The 19630-nt window shown below is 27.3% G+C and overlaps 1 protein-coding gene across 1 annotated transcript in view; it reads right to left on the bottom strand.

Annotated features, from left to right (window-relative positions):
- The window catches only part of LOC142327600 (uncharacterized), a 242383-nt gene extending 230217 nt beyond the window's left edge, over positions 1-12166 (bottom strand). Inside the window, exon 1 of the mRNA XM_075370797.1 lies at positions 12048-12166. Within this exon, the coding sequence (XP_075226912.1) occupies positions 12048-12120 (73 nt within the window). The 5' untranslated portion in view covers positions 12121-12166. The remainder of the gene's footprint in view (positions 1-12047) is intronic.
- Positions 12167-19630: the final 7464 nt, after the last annotated feature.

Below are 19630 nucleotides of genomic sequence, written 5' to 3'. Positions count from 1 at the left end.
GGTACAGTATTGAAGTGAAAATGTTTTTTTAATTTATTTATGTGTTGTTGTTGATCTTGGGATAGTTAAGGTTCACAATTGGGTCCGGTAGGCAGCGTGTGGGTCCGGTAGGGAGAGCTGCGATCGCGTTTTAGAAGTGTTTTTTTTAATTTTTGGTTTATCAGTTAAACCCGGTAGTTGGTGCTGCGATCGGATTCTAGGATTTTTTTTTATTTTGTTGCTTTTTCGCATATCAGTTACTTGCGACGTAGCTTAGTGTTGTTCTTACATTAAAATTCGTATTTAGAGAATAGTTTGAATTAAATCCGATAGGTAGTGCTGTTCTGACAATTGGATTTATTTACATTCTGAATTTTATAAAGTTAAAGGTGAAACTTTACGAGGTTCCGTAATATTTTGTAAGTTTCTTAATGTTCGGTATTAATTGTAATGATTTTGCAGCCAAAACACTTTTCATTAAAAAATTATTTACCACCGAATACTGTGATTAGAGAGTGGTGTGAATTAAATCCGATAGGTAGTGCTGTTGTTTTTCCATTTGGATTTATTTACATTCTGACTGAAAGGTTAAACTATGTTAAATTGCGTTCAGTTTTTTAAGGTTTTATGAAACTTTCAATTGTTGTCATTTAATCTGTATGTATACTCAGATCCAGCAATAGCGAAGCATTACCGAGTCTGCTAGACTTGCGCGCTTATTGAGAATATTATATTATTATTTATTGAAATAACATTTTAAAGTTTAATTACAAAATGTACATTGTGCAAATTTGTAAGGTGCAGTATTGAAGTGAGTATTTTACATGATTTTTTATGAGTTATAATGATGTATACACGTGCATTCAATAACAATCAACTTAACCTACAAATTTAAATTGTCAGTTCTCATTTGATTCTATGCAACTTGTGAAGTATTGATCGGCTCTTTGAAAATAAAAATTTAAGTTTGTAAAATAAATTATAACATTTATAAAATTAAAATATAAGTTACTTATGATATAGTTTAAAGTTATTTAAAAAATTGAATTTATAATGTTTTAGCTGATTAATTTTATAAAAAATTTTCTAAAATTATTTTTAATTTACAATTATCTAAAATTTGGTAAAATAGATGTTAAATAAAGAATGAGCAAAATGATAAAAATTTCTACTAAAATTTTAACTACGTTGCTTTTTTACAGTGCTTTAATTTTTTTATTAATTGATTAATTAAGCTGTTACATGGTTATGAAACATCAAAATTATTTTTTTTTTTTTAAATATGTAGGAGGTACTTTTTTAGAACGATGTTAAGTAAAAATTAGTAGTAATGTGGATGAAAATTTATTAATTACACTAATTATTAATTTTAGGAAGTTTCGATTTTTTAATTCAATTTTCATTGGACATCTCAATATTTAGTGAAAATAAATATTAACCATACTACACATAATTAATCAATAAACCCATTACAATAATACAACAATCACAAACTGATAATATCATACTAATAGTAATTTCAATGAAATTTAGAACACATTCCTGCTAATTTTAACTTAATTAAGTTACTTATATTTATGTGTGTGCATTTATTACAGAATAATGCCGCGTCAGGACAACATCTGTCGGGTCCGCTAGTATCGCGTCTTTCCAAATCAGCTGATTTGGAAGTCGATAGTTACAACGTTCAAGTCCTAGTAAGGCCAGTTATTTTTACACGGATTTGAATACTAGATCGTGGATACCGGTGTTCTTTGGTGGATGGGTTTCAATTAACCACACATCTCAGGAATGGTCAAACTGAGAATGTACAAGACTACACTTCATTTACACTCATACATATCATATTCATTCATCATCTGAAGAATTATCTAAACGGTAGTTACCGGAGGCTAAACAGGAAAAAGAAAAGGGTCCGCTAGTATATATATAAAACGAAGTGTGTATGATATTATCCAAACAAAAGCGTTCTGATATTTGTTCTAATTTCTTTAATCCATATTCCCAGCTACTTCTGATGACCTTTACTTGGACAGATATCTAACAGATCATTGTTTTGTTCTTGTGTCTGATCAATAGATAATTTTTCTACTATAAGAGAATTCTCTTATTTCATAAGTTAGTTAATCAAAAAGTCATCATTAGCATAAAAAAACTGAAATATATAACTTAAATTCAAGATCTTCAGGTAGAAGAGTTATTAACAAGGAAAAAACCAATAAACCGGATGTTAAGGAAAATCACTGGGATCCCTAAGTAGCAGAAAAAAAATTTTACATTAAACTTTAAAATTTCAGGGAAAAGAATAAAATTTTAGAAGATAATTAAACTGACGTCAAAAAACTTTTCAAAACAGGAAAAGATATTTTTTTGCAATCCTAAGGGTCGATTTTTAGAAATAACAATTAAAAACAAACAAATATCGATAACTTATTAAAATTTAAATTTTGAGTTCATTTATACTTTATAAACAAATATTTACTTATTAAATCTTAAATTTTGACTTCAAAAAAATTTAAAGTGTTGAATACTGTTATTTTTATTGACTTTTTGATGCACCTTTTAGTAGATCTTTTTTTAAATATGGTTAGCCTAAAAAATCGTTGCCAGTATCAAAAAAAGCCGTTTGTAAAACACTGAAAAAAGACAAACCTCCATCTTGACAAACGTAAGATAAAAAATTATGAGAAATCACATTAAGCTTTCTTTAGAACGCGTACTTTGGAATTGTAGAATATGTGTTCTTAACTTTAATAAATACTTTTATAATTTTTGTGCAAAAATATTATGAATATTTCGCTGTCTTTAGGCTATCTTTTAAGGTACATTTAATGGATATCTTTGTGCAACAACAACGCAAAACTATCCAATTTTTACCACAAAATAGATTATACATATATATATCCACTAAAAAAAGTTTTACTCTTAAGTGGTCTGGAAAAAATTACAACAGGAATATCCTTCCCAAATAAATGTTTTTTTTTAAAAACGATTGAAATCAGTCCTTTTGTGTAGAGAACGGTAAGAACATAAAATAAAAGAAACTTAAAAATATACAAAAGGAAACCTATCGTACAAACCACCCCCCCTCCCAATAACTCGACAACAATTAAAAGGACACAATTTTTTTATTTTAATTCCAATGGATAAAAAAAAATATTATTTTCGGATCATTTCTAACTTTCATAGAACATTTTTTTTTCTGTTCGTTACAAAAAATCATCAAGAAACGCAACAGATATAAGTAGTAAGTTAATGAATTGATTTTATATATTTATAATTGTAGTACTTTAATTAAGAAAACTTTTCTGTTATCAACCAGACAAATTAGAAAGGAACTAATAACCATTATTGTATACTAGAAAACTACAATTTTTCTCTATAAATTTTGGCAAGAACTTGAGCAGCTAGGTTTTTTTTTTTACTGATGAATTAATTCACCATAGAAGCTTACGAAGAAGCTTGTAGCGTATGAAAAATGCCATGCCTTAGACACTACCACTCCGCCACGGATATCGGCTTACAAACCTTAAAACTTATTAGTCAGTTATTATAAACTTTGACATTATTTGTGATATTTTATAATAAACACAGAGATTATTTTTTAGGATTAACATATATAAAAAGTAGTTACTATTAGTTTTTTCTACATTATTAATTTTTATCTAAAAGTAATCCTCTCATTAGCTGAATCTATAAGGAAATATCTTTTTTTTAAATGTTTAACTTAGCTTTTATATGAATTTGAATGTTATACTGTGGATGCCGGTGTTCTTTGGTGGCTGGATTTAAATTAACCACATCTCTCAGGAGTGGTGAACTGAGTATGTTCCAGGCTATATGTTTTCCGGTACATTTACACTTGCATTGTATTACATCTTCTACAACATGTCAGGCCTGGCGAATCGGTAGTAGGAAGTTACATTTGCCTATACACACACACATACACACCCAAATCCGGTATTAGCTTGAAAACTGGTTAGAAAAAACTAACAATTCATTTCTCAACTAAATCTATTACCTTTTATTTGGAAGGTTTTGTATAACACAATATAAATATTGCCTTTTTCACACAATTAAAATGTTATTTATAATATTCTAAATTTTAAATATTAGAATAAACCTGTCTTGAATAAATAATCACTTATATTACGAAGAACAATTTTTTGTAAATATATTTTGTCCGTTTCAAATTAGTGGATTGTAGAATACGTAACGTCACCCAAATCAGCTGATTTGGAAGTCGAGAGTTCCAGCGTTCAAGTCCTAGTAATTAATCAGTTATTTTTACACGGATTTGAATACTAAATCGTGGATACCGGTGTTCTTTTGTGGTTGGATTTCAATTAACCACACATCACAGTAATGGTCGAACTGAGACTGTACAAGACTACACTTAACTTACATTTATGTATATCATCCTTATTCATTCTCTGAAGTAATACGTGACGGTGATTCCCGGTGACTAAGAAGAACTTCATTTACACTCATACATATCATTCTCATTCATCCTCTGAAGTATTATCTGAACGGTAATTGCCGGAGGCTAAACAGGAAAACGAAAGAAGTATACGTAACGTCATATCGCTCTACATTCCTTGTACATTTACAGCTGTAGCATACAGTCAAAACAAAAGTATACTGTAGCATTAATAATAAATCAAATGACTACGCCATGATTCATTTAAGTTTTATTACTGCGATATTATTTATTTACTATCTAAATATTATTAATAAATTTTATTTTATCGTATTTTTTATTTATAGAAATAATATTCATTGTTCTTATCGCACTGGTGACAACACGTAAATGTAATATAATGTAGCGTTTAGAGAGTGCCTCTGTCCTTAACTGAAATGACGGTTGGTTTTGGAGAACCGGAAGTCACGGATTCAGTTATAATGTTTATTCTATTAACTGATAACATCATCCAAATTGCTCACTCATAAGCTGTTTGTTCTATCGAATCCCATTTTATTTATTATTTTACAATAATCTATTTTTACATATTTCAATTTACTTCTGAAGAACTTCGTGTTTTATATGGGATTTAATTGTTATTTTTTATTTAATTGTATAATACTGAGTATTGTAATTTCTCTTATTTATTTTTATTTTATTATATTTATAAATTAAGAGAGAGGAAAATCCCTCCGTAGTTAAGCTCGAAAAATTATACGACACCTTAATCATTTCATGGTAAAGGAGCTCAAACTGATTCAATAACAAGTGGTATTGAATGGAGAATTTATTAATCCCGTCAAATGTGTTGTTCACACAGGGCTGCTATTGTGTATGGAATTTCGACCAGCACAGTTAAAATGATTAAAAAATGAAGAAGGAACTGTGAGAAGGTGAATTGTTTTTCAAACACACAATATATATAAACAGAAAAGTACAGACAGTTATTAATTTAGACGGATTCGATGTGCGTAGTCAGGCGAACAATTTACGATCTCTGTTTACAAAAATAAAAAAGTACTTCCTAACGCTAAACGTATTTTTAATAAATTTAAAGAGGCAATTAATTTTTAGGAAGGTGAAATGAGTGTAAGGAAAATTTTTAAATCCTTAGATTTCTATGAAAAAAGATAAAAAGCAACAGGAATCTTCTCATCAAAAAATTAATTATGGTAACCAAGGACAGTTAATTTAAAATTTATTAATCATAATAAAGAAAAAACCGTTCCATTGTAAATTTACATGAAACTTACATTTTATTTTTTCACGTCTCAAACAAAACATGACTAGTTAGATGTGATCAGGATATATCAAAAGAAGCCGGATCCGTAATCATACCTGTGGCAAGATGTGGGTTCATAAATAACGAGTTGTTTATATGGAAAAGTAGTAAATCAGGTGGGGATTATCACAATCATTTTGAAAAATTTATGAAATGGATATTTAATGGAATGGTGTTTAAGTGAAATGTAAAATGGGTATTTTATATTTCCTTCTACCGCATTCGTGCTGAATAACATTAAATATTATAATATTCAATCTTATGAGACACCTAATATGAAATTTAGAAGAAAAAAACAGAAATGATATCTTCACAAATCTGATCGAACGTTTTTTCTAAATGGGTTTAAGAAAAATGTATCCTTGATTTCCCCAAAAACATTAATATAATAATAATAATATTAGAAAATGAACAACACCCACGAAAAAAGGAATTAAGATTTCTCATTAAACAAAACTTTTATAATAGACTGGTTAAAGAAAAATAAAATCAATTTCATGGTAGATAAAGTAGAAGTAAAAAACCTTGACAAGTTATTAAAACTTAATAATTAAAAGAAAGAAAGATTCAAGTTGAATCAATAACTTTAAAATAACCTGATGTATTATGCTTACCACCTTATCATCCGTGCTTGAATCCAATTGTAATAATATGAACTCGAGGAAACAACTGGGTTGCATGTTACACTTTTACATTTCAAACATTTAACGGTATAGAAATGAGCTAATCAAAATTTGGAAGCATCACTGAAGATTACTGGAGAGAGTGCTGTCAATATGTCGGAGAAAAAATTGAAGATCAGTATCGCCAGATGCAAGGACCTGTTGAAGCTCAAACTTTTTATTTATAATGTTATTATAAATTTAATTGCATATAAAAGTGATGAGAATAGAAAGAAGGCGACAAAAGTAATTAAAATATTGTTTATATGTGTATATTTAATTACTGTTCATTTTATTTGTTTTACATTCATTTTATTCTGTTTTAATAGTTCACTAATTTGTATAAACTGTCTTAGAGATAAATTTTATCTAAGTAACCCTACGAAAAGATAACCTCTATAAAACTAAAGATGATTATCATTTTAGAATTAAACTTTTTACCGACTTTCCGAAGAAAAATATAGTATTATTTTCGGTCGCATAATGTTAGTGGAGGGGGTTAAAAATGGAGTACGAAAATACCAATCACTTAAAGTGGGGTTTCCTATGAATACGCCTTTATATAAAATTTTCTAGTTCGAAACTTTTTCAGAATTACTACATCAGTTTCCTTGAAATTTATATAGCTCTAGTTGTTCATGTGAAAATTTGATGAAGATTGGTTTTTTGTTTTTTTTCTGGTTTAATCTCCTGGTCCACCGTTAGGTATTGCTTCAGAGAATGAGATGAATGATTTGAAGCGTGTGTGAAAATGCCATGCCTGACCGGGATTCGAACCCGGGACCAACGGGTGAAAGGGCGAGACGCTACCACTCGCGCCACGGAGGCCGGCGATGAAGAGTGGTTAAGTCATTCTTAAGTTACGCTTAATATTCACAGTATTTGGGCTCGAAAATCCCCAAATCAATTTCCTTGAAATTTATATATGCTGTAGTAGTGTATTTGATGTTGTGCGTGTGAAAATTGCTTTCACTGTATGTACTCTATGTATTAAATTTTGAATAAACAATATTATTAATTGTGAATTTTTGTAGCGATCCGTGATCTATAAACTATTAATGTTACTTTCGTAAATAATTTTCTAAGACTGGTCTTATTTGCATGTTATATTTTGTTTACATAAAAAACTACTGCAAGAAACATTCTATTCAAGTTTAGTTATTTCAAAATTGTGTCCATTCTATTCTATCGACTTTTCGAAGAAAAGTAGTATTAGTTTCGTTCGCGTGGTGGGATTTGGAGGGTGAAATTGAATTCATTTTACGTTTTGAGCTAAGAGGAGTACAAAAATACCATTACTTATATTGCAAATCCCAATTTACTCCAAAACTAACGAAAATTTCCAAAATTACTAGATTCCAGTAATTCTACTCAATTCCAATGAAATTTAGATATACTTCAGTAGTGTATTTGAAGTTGTGCATGTGAAAATTTTATGAAGATTGGTTGACTCGTTCTTGAGTTACGCTCAATTTGATGTAGAAAAAATTTGAGTGGGACAAGTTAAAAGCGTGGTACATTATGAACCACGTAAGATGGAATGTTGACGTTTTTTATCTGCGATATCTATTGTTAGCAATAATCAAATTAAAAACATATTAAAATATTAAAACCAAATTAAATTACGGAAAAGTCGATCTTCTTATGCAGAACTGCGCAAGACAAAGGCAAAATTCCGTAGTTTTATGGGAGAGAAATTTATTTGTAGGCACAACGTTACGTGGTAATAAGATATTTATATCCTTACGTATAGATTATGTATTGTGTGAATGTTATTGTACAATTAATTATTTCCATCGGCTAGTACGAATCGGAAAATTAATGCATATACTGAACTGAATGAAATATTTAATAAAACAGCGAATTTTATTGAAACATACTCCTTCATAAGGTAATGAAAAAAGTTTGCTTATTTTAAAATATAAACACATGGGTCCTTTTTTTGAAAATTAATAAAATAATTTGAACACTGGCCACATTATTTTTCTGGATGTTTAAAAATATATTTTACTTTTAACAAGGTAAAATTTTTAATGTAAAGGATTCATAAGTCAAATCTTTAATTTAAAGGATTCATATAAAAACGTATACTGACTGATTTCTTCAACTTTATTAAAATAAAGATTTTTTTTTATTATTATTATTGTTTTACTAGTTTTAGTCCAAAAAAATAAATTGTGCAAAACGTATAGCTGTGGAGATAAAATGAAGGATTGTAGAATGTTCAAATCCTCAATCTTCTCTTGACAGCTTCTCTTTGTAGTGATTGGTCAGAAAGGAAAACCAAAGCTTTTACCGACTATCTCATAGTCTACTGGATACCTCCAGAACTTTAGTTATTCCTTTGAGTTGAAGTATCTGGTTAGAACACTGAAGAATATTTCGCTTCACTGAATATTCACCTACACCGTACTTTACGTGTTCACAGATTATCTTTGTATTCAGTAAATCTGTTGTATTTCAAATACTTCACTTATATTTTAACAAAATTCTCAAATAAGAAAATCTTAAATCGTCCAATATATTTTTTATAAATATTTTAACCTTTTTATTGATCGACTATGTAAGCTTGATAGAATTGTGCCTGGAATATGAAATAAAAATTTTGTAGTGTATTGAAAATGGCAAACTAGCCGAGGATTTGAACTTGGGATCTTCCAGATGAAAGGTTAAGATGCTGTCATTTCACTACACCGATAAATATTTTTGTTTTCCTCGTTCTTAATATGAAAACTGCAGAAACTATAGAGATAAAATTTTTTACTGGATGTAGAAGGTTCCTACCGAATAATTGAAAGTATATTATTCTGTATTAACAGAAAGGATAAGAAAATATTTATAAGACTACATTAAAAATGAAATTGTGTCGATTACAAGTTAGTAATACTAATTTTTCTTTCAGAAGACAAGAACCTCAAAATCCAGTAAACTTAATTCTGCCGTATAATGACTTCGTCATTAAATATTTGTAATTCGTTTGATTTGTTGCGGAGAGGGGGATAACTCCCTTTTTTGTTTCAGAAATAAACATTTTTTTAGTGTGATATTTAAATAACTTGTGAAGGTATAAGGTATAAACCCTTTTTCGATGTTTTTTTTTCAATATATCCCTGATTCATATCAATTAGTTAAGATAATTAGCCAACATATTAGTTAAATATGACGTAAAGTTGCCTCATATTAAATTTTCCACACCACAGTTAAGAATTTTTAAACTCAGGATCTTCGGTGTAGCAGGAATTTTTAGTATCATTTGAGCCACCGATAAGTCACTTAATTTTAGGTAATTTTTTTTTACACATTATACTAATTTGTAAATAGGTATGTATATTATGTATATTACTGATTATTGCTTTATTTCAATAATTATATTTTACTTTCTAAACAAAATATAATAGACCCTAAGTGAAACTATATAATTCATTAACCAAAATCATATAAGATTTTACACAAATCATCAGTCTTTGTGTAAATGTTTATGAAAATTATCATACGAACATAAATCACCGCACCTGATGATAAGCTTGTTAACAACACGCTGCTATATTTGTTTAAATCATGACTGTCCGGAAGAAAGACGTAATTTACATAAGAAATTTGCAAATCCAGTATAGATTATTATATTAGATAGGTTTACGGCGTAGAACATTATTACGTTGCTCTGATCGATATTTTTAAGTAATATAAGCATTATCTTTAAAATTTATGCGCAACAGAAATTTTTTGAAGCTCGTATCTATTGTAAACTTTTTAAAATATAATTTATTCAACCATATTCTTAAGGAATCATTTTAATAATTAATTAAATCCTACATATTGTGGTTTAGTGGTCTATATCTTTTTTTTTAATGTAAAGAGCACTTAGACTACTAAAATATAGGTTTTCTTAATACTATATATTTAGCTAATTATTATTGTATTATGAAAAATAAAAGCATACAAAATAATTTTGTGATATCTAATTAAAATAACCAATTAAAATTTAAATATTTCTATTTATATTTAAACGAAATTAATTTTTTTAGGTCATCTTTGAAATTAAACAATTTGTTTTATTAAATTCCATTTTTATATACTGTCTTCTTAAGTTAAATAATATCTACTACTATATAATTGGTAAATGTATTGTAATTGCTCATATTGATAATCGTTGGTATCCTCTAATAGATTGATATCAGGAATCAAGGAAAAAATACGGCTGTAAAAATACAAAAAAACCCTTTCAACTAAATCTAGAAAAAACATTTTTTTTTTAATAAACCAAGTTTAGGCCCCGAGATGTAGAAGGTATATTTTTAACATTTTTGAATATAAATCCTTTTTCCGGATTTTATCATAAAAATTGTTTAAGAAATTACAATAATTTATTGATTTATTTTTTAAAAAAAGAATAAACAATCTTGTGTATGTTAGTTATTATAAACATGTAGTAATCTGAAATATAAGTAATTCTCGAGAACAATACACTTTGAGATTGATTTCAAGAGTAACTAGCATCACATGCCATTTATTTTAGGAAAACAGAAGAATCAAGTGGTTTTTCATATTCTTCTTAGTTGATATTTGCGTGTATGCATGATAGGCCCATTGAAATTGGCTGTACAGTAAACATCATAACTCTTAGTGAAATCAGTACTGACTGGTACCTCATACCTAAGATGATTTACTCGCGACAATATAATAAAAAGTTATAGATAGTTTAAAACAATAAATTTCTTTATATTAGAATATATTTGTTAAGAAAAACGAATATTTGGAGGAACTTTCGGTTTCATGGGAACGTTTGAAAAAGAAATATATAAAAAGTCCAGGTGAACTGTTTTCCTGTTATCTGAAAAAACTTCTTTTTATAAAATGACAAATTTGTAAGTAAGATTTTACTTTATCAAGATTTATCAATTATTTATATTTTTATTTATTCTAAAATTTTACCAAGATTTTAAAACATAATTTTATTCTTTTATGTAATATTTCCGAAAGAAATTAATTCATATAAAGAATAAATGATTTGTAAATTCTGGTAAAGTATTTCAATAATTTCTTACTTTTTTCCATATTCGATCCAAATATTCCTCCTTAAGACAAAAAAATATAATATACATATATATAAAATTATAATTTTTTTACATATTATTTTCTTCATTTATTTTTATGCTTATGAGAGAATATTGTAGTTTAAAAAATAAATCTTTCATTTGACTTACAAAAATATTTGCAGTAATTTTTATTTATAAAAAATAAAAATTACAAGAAAACATAGATCGTCATCTGAATGAATATGAAAATTAGTTTTAGAAATACTTTCTCGTAGCATATAATTATTATTTATAATGTTTAACTATTAACAAATGTTAGCTAATCAATCTGTCAGTTTATTTTTATCTAATTAATAATTTTGTAATATAAAGAGACTTTTGCTGAATTCAACTGATTATACTACTTTTTTTATTAAGTTAAAATATTTTACCAATTTTTATAGCTTGGCCTTTAATACTAAACACAAAAAAAAGTCACTTTTTTATTTTCTACATTATATTTTATATAATATAAAACTATTATTTTATCGTCTACATTTAAATTCTAAAAAACTGTTTTATTTTAGTTTTTTTTTTTTTTAATTTATTCATTAGAAAAAATATTTATGATTACAATTACCACTCACTGTATTGTTGAAGAAATATTAAAGTTGACACGAGGGTTGCGGGGAATGCTTTCGTTAATCCGAATTTATTCATAGCCGGGTACCAACCGGGGTCGGCATGACCCACCCTTTACGACGTTTCAGAGTGCACTGACTGAGCGAACGAATGAAAACATCCCTTCTGTATGTATAATTCTAACCTAACTTATCTAGATAGCAGCACTAACAAATTTTTAACCCCCACTCTTTTCAAACTAACCCCTTTACCAATTTCTATTGAGGAAGTTAGTGGTGAGTGACTCTTTCAAATTTTCTTTTAATATTAGTTTCATACTTTAAGGTCACTAAACTTATTTTATATAAATTCATTATTACTTATTTTAATTCATTAAAAAATAAGTGAACCTCTTAAGTAATTTAAAATCAATTAAATAATAAATTAATAAAATTCTATTTTTTAAAAGAATATAGAAGTAAAATATATATATATGTAACCTAGCTATACTTAAAGTTATTATATTGCAAGTTTAAAATGTAATATTGATTATTTCCTGTTTACCATAAAAAAATACATTAATTTGTTAAATAAACTGGAACCAAATTCTCCTATAGTATAATCATCATTCTTATTTTTTTCCTTTTTCATTTTTAACAAACAAGAAGACAATTTTTAACAAACAAGAATATTACAATTCTTGTTTTTATCTGGATAATCTATTATACGAATTCGTTCATTAATCAGAAAATTACTAAAAAAAAAAAGCCAGAAAAAAACGCCAAAACACAGATGTAAAATACTGTAAACTAATGTGTAAACTTATCCTGCATAATACTTTATTTTATTTACGAGTACTTAATACTAATATTTATTATTGTTTTTAATTTCTTCTGTGTTTTTTCTTTTCTCCCAATATTTCTTATTTAATTTTTTCCGCATGTTTGATCTTTCTTTCTTTCAATTACTACAATTTAGTGTAATTCTTTTCTTTCCTCACTGTTTCAAACTTAATTTCGTGTATTTTTTTGTTTAAATAGCTTTCTATCTTTCATTTCCTGTTCTTGGATCTCTACTTCTGTAATTATTTATTTATTTTTGTAGGTATATTTGGTCACTTTTTTGTTCCTAGTGTTTAATGAATATTTCTTTATTTAATCTCTGATCGTCCATTCCGTCCACATAATCCAAGAATCTCAGTTTCCTTCTTCTTACTGCTTTTCCGATATTATCTATTTCTTCATACAGTTCAATAGATTTCAGTTTGTAATCTATTCTTCTTTCTTGGGGGGTCTAGGATTTTTCTCAGTGTTCTCTCTGTTTTCTTTTACGGTTCCAGGTTGGTAAGGTATAACGTTTCACTTCCATATAGTCACAGAGGTTACATTACGGAAGTAGTCTCACCAAAATTACGCCACAGTGGTCTCTTTTGAGAGGGCCAAACTCAGTTTTTATTTTGAAAAGATTTTAAAAAACTTTTCCTTCAATCTTTAAAATAAGAAATCAATACCTCCGGCCTGAACTAGATATTTTCCTCTAAATTTCTCTATTCTCTTACACCTTTAACAAAAAATGTTAATTCTCTTGATAACTCCCATATCCTCTTAGAGATTCTATAATTTTTACTCTCTTTTTTTTCTGTTTTAACTAATATTTTTACCACTACATTTTCATCTGGATTTTTTATTTATTTATTACTTCCAAAATAATTTTGTTTAAACAATTATTAACAAAAACAACATAGATAAGTACATATAACAAAAGTAATTCGTATATAAATGTACTCGTATTTTTATTAGGGGAGCAGGCACCTTGTATGTTATTAATGTTAAATTTGTCAATTTCAAATTACTTTTTCTCATCTTGAAGAAACACTACAGCTTTGAAATTTTGCACACATTTAGATACAACTTTATTACACCTGCTGATAGTTTTTCATACTACTAAACTAAAATTTAGATTTTCTAAAAAGTTTTTTTATATAATACCATTTTTAAGCAATTTTTTTAATTGTTAGCCACATTAGCTTAAGACTGAAAAAGATTACACGTCCAAAAAACTGTCAGAAGCTATATAAATACACCCCATAGATTCTCAGAAAATTTTATCCTTTCAAGTTGAATGATTCTCATAAAAAGAGAGCAAAGTTCCCTTTTTATGAGATTTACGGAAAACCTGCACTAAAAGCGGCCTACCTTGTTTTACTGCATCCCTGCACTATATGTCAACTGGATTTTCTTCTTCACTTTCATCATCCCTTCTCTTCTTTAATTTCCTATTGGCATTTTTATATATGAATGCAGCTTCATTTTCAGTTTTTTTACTCTAATCTCATCAAATAAACTAATCAAAGTATTTATCCCCAATTCAGTAACAAGAAATTTAAAAACGTTAACTCTTCCAACACTACCTTTATTAAAAGTAATACCGGCATTTACACCTAACCTAAAAGTTTCTAAACGAATAGAAACATTTTTCGGGATCCTACTCCAAAAAATATTGTTAAAAGATTCGTTAGGGGTTTTTTGTCACACCGTGCAAACACTTACGTAACAACAAAGGATCTGCTAAATCTTTAACTCAAGTTTAATAACTTCAGCAATGGCAGGTGGTACTGTTTTTTTATAAGAATAATTTTCACCCTCTATTTTTGCTTTATTATACCTACTTCAAGTTTTTCTATCATTAGGGCATAGTTGATGAGGAGGTTTTTCATCCGTTGAAATCATGTGGTACGCTAAAACTGAAAATTGATTTTTTCAACCAAAATCGTCATATTTTCTCCCCTTAATCTAAAATATTTTTTATGAAATTATGATTGGATCTACAAGAAAATAGACAAATCTTAATGAAAATTAGAGTTACCCTGGACATTAATTAATAAGTGTTGCTTAATATTAGATTAAACATAAATTTTTACTTATTAAGTTTAAATACTTTTAAAATTAGTAATGGTTCGAAACATTAAATTTAATGGAGATTAAATTAGATCAAAACAGCTAATAAAATAATAGCAAAAGCTAACAACAACAAAAATAGCATACATGGAATCAATTAGTGGTATTAAAATAATAAAATTATTCTGATAAAGCTTTTGTTCTCATTTATCTTCTCAACATTTAGTTTTCTTCTTTTCGACCACTTAATTTTTTTCCGCCCTCCTCCGTACCCACATTTTAAATGCCTTCTCTCTTCGTTTTTTATACGCCTTTAGCCCTTTCTTTTATCTCTTTCCTTTAGCGTTCATATTTCACAGAAGTACACTCTAAACTGAAAAATATAAGTCGCTTTTTCAAATCTCAACTCCGTCTTATTACACAGTAACAGTTTATTTTTATTAAATTGTTCCTTAACAACTGCTGTTGTCGTTTTTACTGATTTCTATCCTCATTTTTTGTGTGTTTCGTAACGCCAATTCTCATTTAATATTCCATAATGTTTTCTAATTTTTAAAAAAACGTTTGAATATTCTTTGTTTCATCTCGTAAAAAAAAAAACATGTCACTGCGAACTTTGTACAATTTATTTTCCTTCCTCCTACACTAATTCTTTCATCTTCTTCTAGAAAATCTTTAACTGTATCTTCATTTTATATATATATATATATATATATATATATATATATTAAATAAGTTTGATGATGGCAGCAGCCTTTACTGCATCCTCTTCCTAAATGGAACCATTTGATTTTCGATTAGTTTCATTGTAGTGTTCTGATTCAATGCAATTCTTAAAACTTAACTTAAAAAAAAAATTAATTGGAAAAGTTGAAGGTAAAAATTAATACACAATCCCGCATTTTAGGTAACCTTGTCTCATACCAGAAAGTATTAACTTATTCGTTTTTCAGGATTACTCTCTCTTAAGTGGTATATTTACTTCTGTTTCCTGCAAACTGCTTTCCGTTTCTTGCAAACAGCTTTTTCATACGGGAAGTGTTTTTATTCCTTTTTAGACTTTAACAAAAATAACTATAAATTTAAAATAAAACAAACTTATAAAAAAACGATTTAAAAAAAAGCACAAACAAGTAAACAAAAATAATTTTATTTAAAACTCTTCTGCAAATTAAAACTTTCATCCGAAGGTCCCGATTTTGAATCCCGGTCAGGCATGGCATTTTTCATACGATACAAAATTTCCATTTCATATTCCCAAACACAATCTTCGAGTTTATATAGTGAATTAATCACCCAAAAAAAGATTTTTGGAAGTCGGTACAAATGAAGGAATTAATAAGTTGTTTTTTATATAGAGCTGACTCCAAAAAATCCGTTTTTTTTAATTTTTAATACATTTTTTGAAGTCAGTTTTATTTTCTTATTTTGGATTTTATTTAATTTCAATTATATTTATATATTTTTATTAAATTTAATTGATAACAAAAATTGTAATCAGCGGTTTTGTGAGAAACTGATTTAATATAATTCTCTGCAGTACTGCACGTGACCGGATCATACATCTTGGCAATACTACAATTGATGATAATTATAATAACTTATAACTGTAATTAGTAATGACAATATTACTTACTCTATTGCCATTCTAAACTTAACAGTTTTACTTTTTTTTCTATATCTATCACGTTATTTTCATTATGATTTAGAAAATTAAAAAAAAAAAATTTAACCATTAAAAAAACAAAATGTAAATTTTGTAAAAAAGGATAGCAGAATTTTCAATCCCTTTAGTAGCTGGTAAATTTCTTTTCCAGTTTTTGTTGTTATTATAGGTCGTTAGATATTATTTCTATGCTTATAGTTACCTCTATTAATTAAATTCAAAATCTGCAGGCCATGTACCACAAATCTATGTTATCCATTACATTAAAAAATAAAAGTATATAAACGCGTTCTTTTTCCTTCTCTAAGTTAAATAAACAAGTTTTTCAAAAATACCGAGTAACATGATGGTTTAGTCGACTTAACTTTTATACAAGTTATTTAAATTGACTTACTATTTATAGTTATTATTCCTTCTTAAGAAAAAAAAATTTTTAATACATTAAGAAGAATAGTAAATCATAATAAGCAATTATTAAATAATGTTTTCTTTTAAAACGTTTTTTTTGGAAACGAGATTTTCTAAATATTTATTCTTTACCACTTGAAATACAAGTCCACAAATCTTAAGTGAGGCATGGCATGACTTAGAAAAAAGCAATACTGAAGTTTTGAAGTGCTTTTGACTCTTATTGTGAACTAAGTTTTCTTTTAAAGTTACAACTTTTTCTTTTAGTGGTTCCTTCTAATCTCTGACCTGGTAAAAGAGCACTTTTTTTAAGTAAAACTTTATGTGCAGGCTTAGATTCATTATAAATTTATATTTTAATTAAAATTGAGAGAATTTATAATGAATAAAACTAATAATATTTGTTTGTTTTTTGTTTTTGTTTTTTTTTTATAAGGTTGTAGGCTTGTAATGTATTGTAGATTAACGTTCAAACATTCCTTATGTTTATTACCACATATAAATTGAAATTCATGAATATGACTATTTACGCTATATTAATAATAATTTGCTTAGTTTATTTACATTTATTTTTTACATAGTCGTTTTAAAGTGAAAAAATCTTTATTTTTTAAATAACTTATGACTACAATAAACATTTAAACATTTTCGTTTATAAATTTAATAAATATAAAAAATGCAATGCACATAAAGATACAAATACAGTCAAGTAAGATGTATTCTCTTTAAAATACACTACAACATGAATAACTGCAGTGATAGTATATAATTGTCAAAGGCCATCATCCAGTCACGAAAAAGCGAAATGGTTTCCCGTTACCGTACAGAAACTCATCAATCATATATGGCTCAAATTGTAATAAGTTATATCGCAAAAAAAAAAAAAACATTTTTTCGTTTCAAGTGACCACAAAAGTACCAGTTTAAGTGAATAATAATTTTATCCCAAGGTTAACAAAGATTCTTCTGTTCCACGACCCTGAAAGAGTCGTTCGAGTCGTAGTAACAAGCCGTTACTTAATCTAAAGGGTTCCAAAAATCTTAAGTCCTTACAAAAAATTAAGATGTAACATTACGCATACTGTTATATATACTGTTATGTTGCAATAAAAAACATATCAATTATTGTCAAAATTTTATTAAAAAATGTTTGTAAATTACCCCTACAATTATCATCTTTCTATTATTCAAAGCTTTCTTTGAATAATTCTATTTAAGTTTGCTTGAAAACTCTGTTCAAGTCTTTTCATCCCATAAACACACTTACACTTCCCCATGCGTAAGTACTTCCAAGTTGTGTACTACCCATTATGCTCCTCGCGTCTACTGAAGAGACTGATAAATTTTATTCTTAAGAAATAAATAGGACTAAATAATTTTTTTTTAATACTTTTATTTATTGTCCGTCAACAATTAAAGTCATTAACGATATATCAGTGTAATGTAACTGTACCGGTTTGTAGTCTTGAACAAACTCAGGTCGACTACTTCTGAGACATGTGGTCAATTGAAACCCAACCACTAAAGAACACCGGTATCCACGACACCAGCTGAAATCAGCTGATTTACGACGACAAGTTTACCACTAGACCAACACGGTGGGTTGAAAAAATAAATGTTTATTTAATCGTAAATAAATATATTTATGTAAATTTATATATTGTAGCTTAATATAAATTTAAAAAAGGAATTATTTTTTTTTAAAACCCGTATTTCATCAATAGAAAATAGTTTACTATCAAATTTTTAAAATATATATTCTATAAAAACATTAAAATTATTTATATACATTATTATATTAAAATATTATTACTTTATTATTAAACATTATTATTAATACGTTACTATATTAAATATTATTAAAATCCTGTTAAAACACGGAAAGCCACCAAAAACATTATTCGTTGGAAATAGAATATCCACTACAGCGAAGGGCATTCTCAGAAGTTTATATGTATGCAAGTTGTTTTTATTGTTTATGTTTCTATTCCTTATTTTTCTAGAATATTTAATTCTTTTTTTGCATAATGTTGAAATTTTTTTTTCGTTTAATACCTATTTAAAATCTTCCACCTTTTTTTTTTTTTGTTTCAATAAACTTCGATTCTTACGTTTGTATTCAGTTTTTATGGACTTCATATATAACATTTTACTCAGAATCAGATTTTCTACAATTTTTGTTTAAAATTTCTATGTATTTATTGCCCGATCAACAAAGATGTTTTACGCCAAACATAAAATAGTGTATTTTTCGATATTAGTCTTTTGTTTTATCCCCGATTTCTAAAAAAAACTACTAAAAATATAATTCTGGGATCAATTTTTCATATCAGATTTCATATAAAACCAGTAAATTTTGGGTTCGAAGAGTGCCTGGCATGTTTCCAAGCCAGTGATAACAATCCAAGAGTCTGGCTTAATTTTACTGAAGGCGCAGAAATCAAGGCGAAATCTTCACCAACCGACACCCGTTAACGAAACATTATCGAACTTACGTTTATATGAACTTTCTTCTTTATTTTCACTACTAAAAAATTTTTTGAACGTTTTTTATATTCTTCGTGATCATTCTGTGTATAAATTTTTTTTAATTATTCTGAGTAGGAAAATATAAAAAATTTATATAATCTGAGAAATT

This window comes from Lycorma delicatula, chromosome 7 (genome assembly GCF_047948215.1).
Source record: "Lycorma delicatula isolate Av1 chromosome 7, ASM4794821v1, whole genome shotgun sequence".
Classification (NCBI taxonomy): Eukaryota; Metazoa; Arthropoda; class Insecta; order Hemiptera; family Fulgoridae; genus Lycorma; species Lycorma delicatula.
The sequence above is the reverse complement of the archived record's forward strand: the minus strand, read 5'-3'. Positions and strand labels throughout refer to the sequence as shown.